Source organism: Equus przewalskii, chromosome 3 (assembly GCF_037783145.1).
Source record: "Equus przewalskii isolate Varuska chromosome 3, EquPr2, whole genome shotgun sequence".
Classification (NCBI taxonomy): Eukaryota; Metazoa; Chordata; class Mammalia; order Perissodactyla; family Equidae; genus Equus; species Equus przewalskii.
The window spans coordinates 52,491,906-52,505,435 of record NC_091833.1 but is presented as its reverse complement, the minus strand read 5'-3'; the positions used below and the strand labels follow the sequence as shown (position 1 = coordinate 52,505,435).

Here is a 13,530-nt window from a genome sequence, read left to right as displayed (position 1 = left end):
ATAAACAGAGCCAACGTGTTCTGAACTTATTCCTAAAACATTAAATAATAGAATAATTATAAAATAAAGTAATTATAAAATTATAATTTTTTAAAAGTTATAGTGAGGATGTAATTTTTATACTAAAAAACAATCATATTGTTGATTTGCATGGCTTTAGGGAAAGATGGACAGATAAACATATCACTCAAGTTTTAGGTTGTGTTTAAAAAAGAGAGATGCATTGAAGAGAGTTATGCATCCATGTGACGTGAATTTGTCTATCATATGACCAAATCTAAGGCATATTCTAAGGAATGGTGTGGATCCTATAGAGGGTTTTCATGGCATGTATCGGTTTTAAAATAACACGTCCCCTGAACAAAGGAACATGATGAAATGTTTAGCGCTATTAAGTCAACCGACCTGCAGGAGATACCTCCTTTTATGGACCTCCTTGATATCTTCATAGGCAAAGATGCTGCATGTCCTCTTGAGTTGACTGGGGCCTTGCCTGGCTCCTCTAGGGATAATCGGCTCATGCATACTGTAGGCAGCCAAGAGAAATGAGATAAAAACATAGAAAGGGATAAATTCACTGTTCAAAAAAGGGTGTGTGATTTTCAACATATGTATAGGAGCAGGGAACAATATTCAGTTCAAAAAAATATGTTTAAGAGACTAATTTGTCAGCTACTTGTCATACAAGGAACCCCCGTTGATGAATACGATTTTAAGGATCCCATTATTGCTATCAGGGCCAACTCATCTATCAGGAACAGCTGGTACAGCGCCTATGCCTATGTACTTTTAGGGGTCCAAGGAAATGTTTTAATTTCTTTTAAAACCAGAAATATTGAACTTTTAGGTAAAAGAAAATGTTTTAATGTACAATATGAATATATTTATCCTTAAACGAACACAGTCACAAAACAATTTTTAATGTTTTTATATGGAGGAAGGGGCCCACAAAAGTCATAATGTGGCCCTGACTGTTGCTGAAAGTAACTATTTGTATTATCTCCTAGGAATGAACTGCAGAGACCATGTCTTTATTCAACAGTGTTAGGTGTTCAAAATGTTAAAGGAAGAGAAGAGCATGCTGATTTTCTAAGCTAAGGCAAATTTTTATCTTCCTTTTAGCTCTGTCCGTCTTCTGAGTTTTCCATTACCCACTATCACTTCCATCACAGCACCAGCAGAAGAGGGAGACGGATAAAACTCTGTCCGCGAACTCCTGTCTGTGCTGTCACAGTGCTTCTAGGGTACTCAGAGGACACGGATGCTCTTTCATTTGTTAGACTATTGCACAGCTACCTGCATTTTCTCTACACCTGTGTTTGCACTGAAACTTAAAAAAAAAGAGAATAATTTGTAAATGCAGAATAAGTTTATAAATATATAGATTATACTATGTGGAATTTGCTGTCTAATGCTATTAATGCACAGCAATAAATTCTACTTAGTTTTCACTTTGATAAGGCAAAGTTTTTCTTTATTACCTTGAAAGAACTATTTACCCTTGTGAATATTTAATTACAGACACACAAACTGAGGGATAACATTATGTAAAACACAATTTTTGGATTAAAAAAACTATGTACAAATATTGCTTTCTAAAGATAGCTATACTTTGTGTCTCTTCATTCATTTACTTACTTTGGAGGTAAAGTTTCAATATCTCTTATTTCCCTGGTTGCTGTCATTGTAAATCCATCAATCACATAAAAATGTTCTTTACCAAAAAGCAGCAGCCCCTCACTGGTATCTAGGCCCTGGACTCGAGCACAGCGGTACATGTGTTGGATCTACAGAGAAAACCAGAAACATTCATTGATATAGTTTCAAAAAAAATTTCAGATAATTTCCTTTTTGATATAACTGAAACAAAATGTTTTTAAAGATGGGTTTAATGGGCAAAGAGAATTTTACCAAGACATCACATGGTTATGGCATCCTCTGAGCTAAGTACATTAAACCTGAGTTTAAAATGTACTAACAAGAATCAGCTAAGAGTGCAGGTTGATTTGCAGTTGACTTCAGTAAAAGGAAACAACCATTTACTCATATCCATCCACCGCCATCCATCTATCTATCCATCCATCCAATCCATTTCTCCCAATATTCAGAGTACCCACTATGTGCCAGGCACATAGGTACCAGGTTCCCCAAGAGATGAACAAGTTGGATAAGGAGGGAGACAGACACAACAAACTTGGCAGGAAAGGGAACTGAGGCATACATGTGAGGAGATTCGGACTGTGCCCTTTGTGAGGCAAGATGATACGGAGTGAAAAAGGTCTGCAGAGTCTGACGATCCTGAGAGAATTCTTAGTTCTGCCACTTACTTGTAGATTTAGCCAAGTTTCTTAATTTCCCTGGGCCTCTGTGTCTTCATTTGTAAATTTCAAGTATACATGAGCTTACTGTGAGAGTTAGTGAGATTATGTACAAAGTCACGTTAGGAATTGGTGGCTGTCTTTTCCACATAGCTCATTTTTCTCTTTTTCCATAATAACTCCTGGAACTGGAACTGGGGAATTTGTCCCTATTCTCTCCTCACCTGGGTCCTGCTGGCCTGGCAGACTGTTGTGCCATTGTAAAAAGCCAAACTTGGCAGAAGTTGTATTTTCCTCATAAGAGGAAGCATTTGCTATATTTCTCAATGTCAGTATTGTTTTCTTTCCAACAGCCAGATCTGTTCTTAGTAAGAATTCCTTCTTGCTTAAACTTAGTTCAACACGAGTCAAGGAAAAGAAATCAGCCACTAAATCAGAGTCAAACAAATGTTGATTTGAACACACTTCCTGCAGTCTTTGAACTTAAAGAAATTAGAGCAAAAACTGTTACTCAAGAGATTAAGAGTTTAAAAAAACGACAGCATTATAAAATAGATTTTCTAAAATACACAAATGTTAAGTCAATTTTCATGGCCATATTTGAACTACTTCAATAATAAAAATGTAGAATGTTACAGGAAAAATACTGATGTACTTTTGCAATAACTCTGTTGCAGTGTAATATACATACAGAAAAATGTTTATTTCATAAGTGCATAGCTCAATGAATTTTCAAATGCTAAAAATATTATGCAACTGACATCCAGATCAAGAAAGAGAACATTCCCAAGACCCCAGAAGCCTCTCTTGTGCCTCCTTCAGACCTAATGTACCTTTATAGTTACATGATTTTTTCTTTTTAAATTTTCATTCAAGATTTATTAGGCCATACATTCAAAGAGAAATTTTTCAATCATACTCTAATTTCTGGTTACTACTTCTTAGTGGGTAAGGTTTCAAGGGTTATAATAAGATCTAATATAACAACCTAAAAGAACATTCTTTAAAAAGGTGATACTTATTACACATTGATTCATTCATTCCTCTAACCTTTTATTTACTTAACCAATCACTCCTTCATTCAAAGGTTTATTGAGTGACTATAAGGTGATTGGGGCTGTGTAAGGCAATGAGGTAGGAATAAGAAACAGTGACTGCCTATGGGAGCTCCCTGTCTAGGGGAAGAGATGGACACAGGAGCAAATAATCATGACATGATAAAACACAGCGATATATACAAGGCATTCCAAAAGCACAGAGCCGGCGATGGCAAGACAGGCTAGGAAAGCTTCCTGCATTTGAGTATTAGACATCCAGATAAATGAGGCTGTATGAAATGGGAGTTACTAGGATAGAGGTTATGCAAGTGATGGAGAGAGAGGTATTCTGGCAGAAAACACAATGAGTAAAGCGCAGAGTAAAGAATATCATCATGGATGTAGTGAACTGCAAGACATACAATGCTGCAGGGGACTCAGGCTAAAAGGCAGAGGCAGCAAAGTGAACCTGGAGAATTCAGCAGGATGTAGAGGCTGAGGGAGAAATAGGAAGGGAAGGCAAAGTGGTCTTCTGTGAATGCAGGAAAGTGGGAGTGAACTACCAGGCTGGTGGGGATGGTACAGATTGGCTGAGGCTGCTTGTAGATGGTTACTAGAATTACTCAGGTATGGAAAAAAAATACAAGGCCAGATTACTGAATGGGTTGTGCACATGGGTTTGAAATAGAGAATTATGGCAAGCACTGTAGTCTAACAAAGGGTATGGAGGAAGACAGTGAACTAGATCTCAACTGTTAATATTGTATCTGGTGAGACTTTATGCCGTTTAGTGTGTTCAGATTGGTCAGAAAATCCTGAAGATGAGAGAAGTACAGTACTAAACCCAAAAGACCACTAAACACCGTTATTTCATTAAAGAAGGTAAAATATTTATCTTCTGCCACCAGATAAATACTCTACCAACTAGTCATAAACTGGAAACCAGTTACTTAAACCCAACGCTAACTGTTCAAGAAGCACAGTACCTTTTCTCCTTCCTCTAACAGGCGCAGGAGCGTGGCATTGTCCGTTTTCTCCTCCTCTTCTATGGAGCTGCCCTCAGCAATCTGGTCTTGCAGCTGCTCCTGGTTCTCCTCATCTCCTCCATCAGGTGCAGATCGAGACCGTTTTAGAGGAGGCTTGACCAGACCTATGGGATAGTAACCAAGAGGGCCATGTGACCTTGTGGGGGCCATCTGGGGAGCGTTGAGTCTCACTTCCATTTTGAGATTTCCTCCTATCCATTTCTAATCTGAGATAACTCTGGAAGGTATGGGGAGGCAGCACAGTTCAGTTCAACACAGGCTCTGCAGCTAAACAGTTGTGTGACCTTGTAGAATTATTTGCCCTCTCTGGACCTCAATTTTCTCATCTATAAAACAGGGACAAGAATACTATCTATTTTAGAGGATAGCTGGAGGAGTAAATGAGGTAAAGTGCTTAGCATCATGCTTCATAAAGAGTAAACTCTAAATAAGTTTCAGATGACGATGATAGACATACCATTAGCATAATTAATGGTAAGGATGGTCTTGCTTATGGACAGGTGTCATTAGACGAAACCATGAATAAATGGTCAGTCAATCACTATCAGAAAGAAAAATGAAGACAGCAAGATATAAACATGATTACAAGAGATCCCACTTGGAAGGCCCTTGAGGACTCTTTCAAGACTCATGCCACAAATGGCAGTATGGTCATTCCTACATGAATGAATTTTATCAAATCATCAGATCATAAAGAATAAGAATAGAATTCTTTATAATACAGGGACAGATCATTTAATTTGTAGATTAAAGAAACATTTTATTGCCTACATTTCGATAACCTTATTAATAATCACAGGAGATGACATTAAAATCAATTGATGAGAACTCAAAGCATGAGAAGGACTCAAAATACACTCTAAATCCCATATTTAATTCAATTAATATTCTTTCGTTGTACCAAAAAAGGTCATGTTACACCTACCAATGACAGTTGCTCTAAGAAATTTGGAAAAGCATTAGTCAGCCTGTTAGAACCTTACCCTTTGAACAGGAGTTATGAGAGGCTCTGCTCTGCCTTGGGAAAAGCTTTACTTTCACATGTGGAAGAGTATAACACGCAAGCAAGAGAGATCCAGTCCTGCTGAGAACACTCACAAGACGGAAAAGCTTAGAGCTGCATTATTTTTAATTTGATGAATCAAACCTCCAACTCTATGTCTAGCATAACATCTTGTATATCATAGTAGTGACGAAAGTTTTTGTGGTTTTAGCTCAATTAGAGATGAGGAAAATGAGGCCGAGAAGTTAAGTGCCAATGACTCAAACACAAGTCATCTGACTAACCGTGAATTAGATCTTGGCTTATACCCAGCAAATATAGCTCTGGATCCACCTCAGTAACTTTGCTGATGCCATGTCAAGACAATTAGAAGGTTGAAAACTCTGTTCACTACTAGAAGTTTCAGGGATTCTATGAAAATGTTAGATCAATTACAAAATGTTTAGTAAGTCATAGTCATCATGAGAGAGACTAGGTGTATTATAATAACAGGAAAAACGAATCACAATTTTCAATGGTATTTTTTGTTGACATGGTCATATACTATTAGTGTTTTAATCAATGGGATCTGAAACTGATTTTTAATTTACAGTTCTTAATTTACATTCTAGGGCTTTACTTATAGAATGTGCAAAGACTTGAATTTATGGTGAAGCAGAGGCTTAAAAAAGTTAAAATAATGGGTTGATTTACTTATTTGATATTGATTGAATCCCCATTTTGTAAAAACTATAAAGGGAGAAGAAAATCTCTGCTTCTGAGAAACTTGCAATTTACAAAACCTAAAGCACTGCAAAATCACTGAACTTGCTAAAAGAGATACAAAGTGCTATCGGTGCACAGAAGAGTTGGAAAAGGGTTCAGAGAAGGACGATTTGATATTTGACCCGTGTCCTTAAGACTGGGCAGGGTTTGTTAAGGTCCAGATCATGGAGAAGACGTAGGAAGGCAGCAGAGGGCACACACATGTAAAAGCACAAAATCACAAAGTCCATGGCCATTTTAGCCTAATTCATCATCTTATGTATGTCTTACTAACTTCATAGTATACATCTGGAATAATTTGTCTTAGCTAGCTCACAGGAAGAAAGAGCATTATTTCTTACCGTTGGCTAACTTGCACTAATGACACATTTAGTAGTTGTCGCGATTTTATAAATATTTATTTAGTTATCAAGGCGTTAACATAAAATATCAGCTGCCACCGAGAATTCTGCCAAATACAGTAAAAAAAAAATTATCAAGCCAATGGGCACATTGCATTCATCTGTCGGCAACAAAGAAGAGCCAGACTCTTCAGTTCTGATACAAAAGTCAATCTTTAAGAAGGGTGAGATGGTAAAATATATGTGGATACTTGGTTGGCCCTATGGTTTACAGTTGCTCATATTTTCATATAAATTCAAATATAAGGAATGCTCTAAAATGATTTTTAATTAAAATCAATGAGGAAGGCTGACCTTTGACTTTAGCGATAGTGTCTTCACCATGCTCTGGTTCTTGCTGAGTAGCTTCGCCTTCTGAACTCTCTACAATGGCATCTTGGACAATGGCTGGATTGCCAGAGGCTAGTCGCATGTAGTATTCTTTACTGTCATAACTTATGGCTCTTCTGTATCGAGCAGGTTTCTAAGAAATAACAAAAGAAAAGGACTCAGATAACTGTCTTTAAGAATTAAAAATATAAGCTTTCTGAGGGAAGGTAAGGTGTCAAGACTATGTGTTACCATTTTTTAGGGATTTTTAATAGACTGTGTTTATACCCAGTGAATCCACAGATTTCCGGGTTAAGTTTCTCTATTTTTAAATTCCATTAATTTTTAAAAGATATATAAAACAATATTAGCATTTTTATTCTTCCCAAAATAGAAACAAATCATCTCTAGTCAAATGATGTCTTCACGTTAGTAGGTAAAGGCCTTACTGCTGTATCAGAAAACCTCCCCATACAGTAGAATGAAGAGAACATCCAGGGCTGGAGGGCATCAAGTTGCAAGGAGATGTCCTGGAACTATGAGGAACCTAGAACTTGGAGGAACCTGGAACTTTGCTTCCACCTCAAGTAAAGTAGATAGGTCAGGCCTAAAGGGCCACCCATTTAGTTGGAACCAATCTGTGTGATTGTTTGCTTCAGATACTTGGAGGCAGAGACTCAGAAGTGCCCTGTTCTTTCCCATATTCCCAAGTTACACTGGAATGCTGGAATGGCCCAAACCTTCCAAGAATCCTGACCCACATGGAATCAATCAGCTTCAGGCGAGATGGCATTCTCTGGTTGGCCTGCCACTATGATCTGGTATCTCCAACCTGCTAAAACATTCTCGTTGTTTGTTGTATACAAGAATGTGATCCATAAACTAACTAGTTTGCTAACTAAATGAGCATATCAAGAGCATATATCAGTCCATTTTGAAGAATAAATTAATTACCTAGGAACATTAAAAAGATTTAATTCTTTTGGCACACAATACCAGAGCATTTCTTTTTCAGAATAATTTGTATTTATCCTAAAAACAGGTTCTCCAAGTGACCTAAACTTTCATTTCTTAAAACCATAAGACAATGAAAATTAAGGTCTAAAGTTTCCCACAAAAATGTAAAACCAGAAGGAAAAGCTTATATGTATAAAGGTTCCTCCATTTGAATTAGACCCAGACTTTGAATCAACAATTAAGAAAAAGATGGAATTTGAAATATACTTTAAAACCTTCCCTTTCTAAACATTATTTTATTTTCCTTTCCTGTGAATGAGCTTATCTAATTAAAAATATTCTATCGGCCTACTCTTCAAATTCAAGTAGTCAATATATATTGTCTACCACAATACTTATTTCAAGCAACACTTTAAAAAAAAATATGATTGCCAACTAAAGTGGAAAACAAGTGTCCAATTTGTTGGAACATTTAGACTAAAATATTGAACCAATTTTTGAGACAAAAAGATACTTAACTAAAGCCAAATTGTCCTTCTTATACTTTCAGGTTAACGTCAGGGAATAAAGAGAGCTGCAAGCTAACTGAGGAATGATATGCAACAAATGGAAACTGAAATATATTGCATAACATAGCAAAGTACTAAAATGATGTAAAATCATCACAATTACAGAAGGATCAATCTGATGGGCAAACTAATAAGAACACTGCAATATTTTTGAAATGAAAGAAAGGTAGTCAACTTTATACTATAACAATTCTTCTATATGAGGTCTAACTATTATCTTCAGCTCAAAACTGTTCATTTGTAAAAAGATGAAAGCATAGTTAGTGATGGGCAAGACAATGAATTAATAGATATGGGACAACATCTACCTAGCTACCGACTTCATATACAGATTTAAACTTGGAATTATAAATATTTTCCCCTAAATATTTTGAGGTACATTTCTGTGTTCTAAAGCACCACATTATTTATTCAATTATGTACTGAATCTTTCTAGAAAAAGAAAACAATTATAAGTTTTCAAACTAATTAAGATAAACCAAATTGTATTTTAAAAAGTGATCATACACTCAATTTCCCTTAGTTCCTTCTGACTGAAAAAATAATTTTAAAAGAGGATACCCTGGCATTTTCAAAATCCCCACTGTTTAGTATCTAGAAGAATGAAATGAGTGAAAAAAAAAAAGGTTGAAGGCGTCAGGCTGCCCATTACTAACATGCGTCAGAACTTGTTAGTAGATGGCGAAGCAATCCACATTTCACGGTGAGAGCAGTGAGTGCCCAGTCTGTTAGTGAGCAGCACACAGACCCCAGAAAGCTAATTAGAACAAAGCCAATAAAGACCAGAACATCTCTCAGCATGAATGAAGCCAACTTTTCAACTCTAAGGAACTTACAGGAAGAATAAATTGAAAGTCAATCTTTTAAGTTAGTCTAGTCTACCATGCATTAAAAAAAAAACAAACTGCAAGTATTTTGCATTCTTTTACGGTAATTTGTGTTTTACCTTTTGAGGAATGATATCATCGGGTGTCTCAGGCTGTTTACTTGGGATCTCAGACTGAAAACAGGGTATTAAGTATAGACACATCAGAAAAAAAAACATAAAGAACAACACAAAAACAAAATTTTCTAGATGATTGTATGAAATAAGAAAGATGGACTCACTCAAAGAAAATTAATATGACATCCTAAGCTGCTTGAAATAACTACTTAGCATTGTGTGATTATTTCTCAGTTATTGAAAGTAGTTTTAAAGTAAAACAAATACACTAAAATTCCCAAGGCAACTGAACAGGACGAACTTAAAAACCACACAGACAAAACTTCAGCATAGGCTGCCGCTGTGATGGGTGATTTATAGGCAACTCTTTCTATGGTTTTAAAACGGAAAAACTGGATAACAGAAGCTAATCTAGCTATTATCTTCCACCTACTTTTCACTGTGCTTATCCTCAGACCTGTTTTATAACAGGAGCCCCTGATTTACAGTATTATCTATAATACCCCATAGCACAGAAATCACTAAGTGCTTGTTAGTGAAGAAAACATCCTCCCATAAAAGCACAAGGACCCACCTCCCTTCGCTGCCTTCACAGCCACAACCCGAGAAAGGCTGAGAGCAGAAGGCAGACCAGAGCATCAGCCTCCAAACCAAAAGTTTTTGTAAAGAATAGCTTTTAAAGAATTAGGTGGTTGATTTATATTTTATTCTCAGAATAAAATCTCAATGAACAAGGCAACTTCTGATAAGCTGCAGAGTGTGTCTCATACGTGTAAACACACAGATAGCTACAGACAGACAATACCGCACCCAAGAACTACTTCTAGTTTTTCTTCTTTTGCACAGTTTGTGTCTAGAGATGACTGCCAGTACCCTTCTCTACAGTAAACACGAGCAGGCAAAACGTTTTCACAAACATTTGCTTCCCTTGGCAGAACAGACACTGGACTATTGGGCACACTTGCAAATACTTCACATGGCTTTAGAAAACCCTGTCTCTTTCTAAGCAAACTTCGAAAAGTATACCTTGTATTGAAGAATAATCTTTAAAATATACTCCCATACTCTCCATCTTGGTAAGGGTTTGAGTTACGTGAGTGTGTACTATCCATCTGTTAAAATGCACTGAATGTATGCTTAAGATTTATGTATTTCAATGTATGTAAAATTTATGGTAATAAAAAATTATAAATATTGAACTCTATTGATTGATATGCATGTGGAAGTGTTTAGGGGTGGAGGGTACTGATTCTGCAACTCATACAAAAACAAGATAGATGGCAGGATAGACATGTGAAACACCAACAGCAAAATGGACCAATTACTATGGTCAAACCCAACTTGGATGTCCACCACACATATAACCCCAAGCAGAATGCGGGCAGGGACTCACATGCGCACTCTTGCATTTTCCCCACAGCAGATGGTACAGTGCTGGTTTAATACATATTGCCTACTGATCCACTGACTGAGGTTCTCATTTTTACTCAAAGGCACAGCATGCAATAGCAAAGATACATATTATACCAATAATTTTAATATTATCATAGCTCTTTTATTAAAAAATTTTATAACAATTGCTATTATATTATGTCGACATAGAAATCTAAATTTTTCAAATTCAGAATTTCTAGAAATAATTTTATAGGCCTTTTATTTCTAATTTTTTTTATAATGCTGGCAATGGAATTTCCTGAATGAGTTGCTTAGTTTCTATGAGTCCTGTGACGTCTCTATATGATATAAAAACATTACCCCCCAAGGAAAATCACTGTCCAGAAAGGATAAAGTATCTTCATGTGACAATACAAAATTTTCCACATATACCTAATTTTTCTCAGGATATTATTAGTACTGTTGTTTTTATTGAAATAATTTTAGTTGATAAACTTTCAAAGTTTTTAAGTCTATGGCAAATAAAACACTCAAATATGCCCTGTATTCTATAAACAAACATCTAAGTTAAAAATCAAGAAATAAAGTTAAAAACTTATAATAATAGATATGCTATTTTTTATACAGTATGGAATATTATCAAGGTTTAAAAAATAAAACTTTAATGACTAAAGAAATAATCACTTGATTCACTTCTAACATCAAAGATTTAAAACAAGAAAATAACTTTTTAATCACCATTGTATTCTTTCAGCTTAAGCAACAGGACTGAAAACTTGAATGTTACTTAGAAATAATAATTATTCTTAATAAATAAGGCAAAAGATCAAATCATTTGCCTTTGCTCCAGGTAAACCCTGTTTTACCTATGAAGAGTCTTCAAAAGCAATTTTTAGGTTGGCGTATACCTGTTATATGGCAAAAAGTACTGACTATATATATACATTTTTTTTTTTGAGGAAGATTAGCCCTGAACTAACATCTACCACCAATCCTCCTCTTTTTTCTGAGGAAGACTGGCCCTGAGCTAACATCCATGCCCATCTTCCTCTATTTTTATATGTGTGACGCCTGCCACAGCATGGCGAGCCAAGCGGTGCTAGGTCCACACCCGGGATCCAAACTGGCAAACCGTGGGCCACCGAAGCTGAACGTGTGAACGTAACCACTGTGTCACGAGGCTGGCCCCAGTATTGACTATATTTGATGAACATGGATGTGGGGGGCAACACACTTACGGGCGGTAAAAAGCAGGAAATGATTGCTCTCTAACTCTGGGAGGCAGGAGTTAATGCAGTTCAAGGCAGAGGGGGATTTTCTACAAAGTCAATGAAGCTCAAACTCCAACAGTGCTCACTCCCCATGGGCTCCTTTGAAAACCCTGGAAGAGGGGCCCTAGTAATTTTATATTCATAATTTTGTACTCTTTTTCTCAGAGAACCCTCCTCCAAGTTGTATAAACTTCAGGTCCCACAAAATTTGGCTCTAGCCCTTTTTAGTGGAAAAATTTCAGAATTAGGAAAACTCTGTAGAATGATGAACAGGAAGCAATGGATAAAATCTATTAGGAAGAGAGAGCGCTGGTGATCCATTCACTCAAGATTTATTAAGTTCTAGGTACTCTGTTAGCATGAAAGAGAAAAAACCTAATACATGGCTTCTGGCTGGAAGAAATTCATTGTCTATAGAAAAGGTCACAAAACTGCCACCCACTGGAATCTTTTCTTTTTCAAAAGTGATTCAGCTTCTGAGGAACTGTCAACCTACGCTTTTTCACTCCGCTACTCAGTAGCTGTGACCTAGAAGGGGTTCCTTAACTTTTCCAGGTTTCTATTCCTCATCTATAAAACTGGGATAATAATATTAACTAAACTTCAGAGCGCTGCTATGAGCCGTGAATGAAACCACATGTAGACTGCTCTGCAGAGCGTCCCCCTCACTGTGCTTTTAAGTATTCATTCTTCTTTTCTGATTTCATGACAGAATTCAGTGGGATAGCAGATGCTTTTACTTTTTGGAATTTTCTTTGCTATTAATATTGCCAGACTGCATATCCCAATAAATAAAAGAGGACATTTAATAGCGTTTCAAATTTACAAAATATTTTGAACTAGGAAAACTAAAATAATTATTCATTCAGAAAATTTCACCATAGCAGATTAACCTTGACTAGTGTATGAACTAAGCAGCATGGATTTTGAATTCTGTAATCATCTCTCCTTTCCACCTGCTTTTTCTTTTGTTGGAAACATAAATCCAACGTTTCTTGACTGCACTGTATTTTCCGATATGTAACACATCTGTTTTATTCCTGAGACTGTCTGTTCAGATTTCACAGGCTGGCGCCCTCCTTTGCTTAGGTAAAATGCTAATGATACTAAGGTTCTGAGTGTGAACTCTGAATAGCTTATTTTGCATTTATCTGACATAGATGTTTAAATATACTTTTGTAAAACAAATGACACTGTTACAAAGAAGGAAAGGAGTAGATAAGATAAAAATATTACGGTTAAATAACTCAAACAATATATGCCTCAGTTAAATAAAAACTCAAAAGTATATACTTCAGTTAAATAAAAACTGAGTTGGTCACATATTTAGGAGAATATATTCATCTTCTATTTCAGTATTCGTGAATGGATTCAATTTAAGTGTGCTGACTCCATAAGAAATATTTTATCAAATTGCTACAGGCTTAAATTCTCATTGTCGGGGGGGAAGATTGAGAATTAGAGATTGTACTGCTGGCTTGCTCTGACAAAAGTAGGTGCTAAGAAAAGACTGCAA

At 36.2% G+C, this 13,530-nt stretch overlaps 1 protein-coding gene across 16 annotated transcripts in view; it reads right to left on the bottom strand.

The window, feature by feature from the left end:
- WDFY3 (WD repeat and FYVE domain containing 3) overlaps positions 1-13,530 on the bottom strand; it is a 251,531-nt gene that overhangs the window by 41,517 nt on the left and 196,484 nt on the right. For 13 of the 16 annotated variants that reach the window (XM_070612692.1, XM_070612688.1, XM_070612693.1 and 10 more), the window contains 5 exons: positions 9,352-9,405; positions 6,865-7,033; positions 4,342-4,505; positions 1,639-1,787; positions 406-526 (listed from right to left, as the gene is read on the bottom strand). In XM_070612692.1, the coding sequence (XP_070468793.1) occupies positions 406-526; positions 1,639-1,787; positions 4,342-4,505; positions 6,865-7,033; positions 9,352-9,405 (657 nt within the window). The remainder of the gene's footprint in view (positions 1-405; positions 527-1,638; positions 1,788-4,341; positions 4,506-6,864; positions 7,034-9,351; positions 9,406-13,530) is intronic. The other 3 variants (XM_070612690.1, XM_070612695.1, XM_070612697.1) reach the window with 1 other exon arrangement.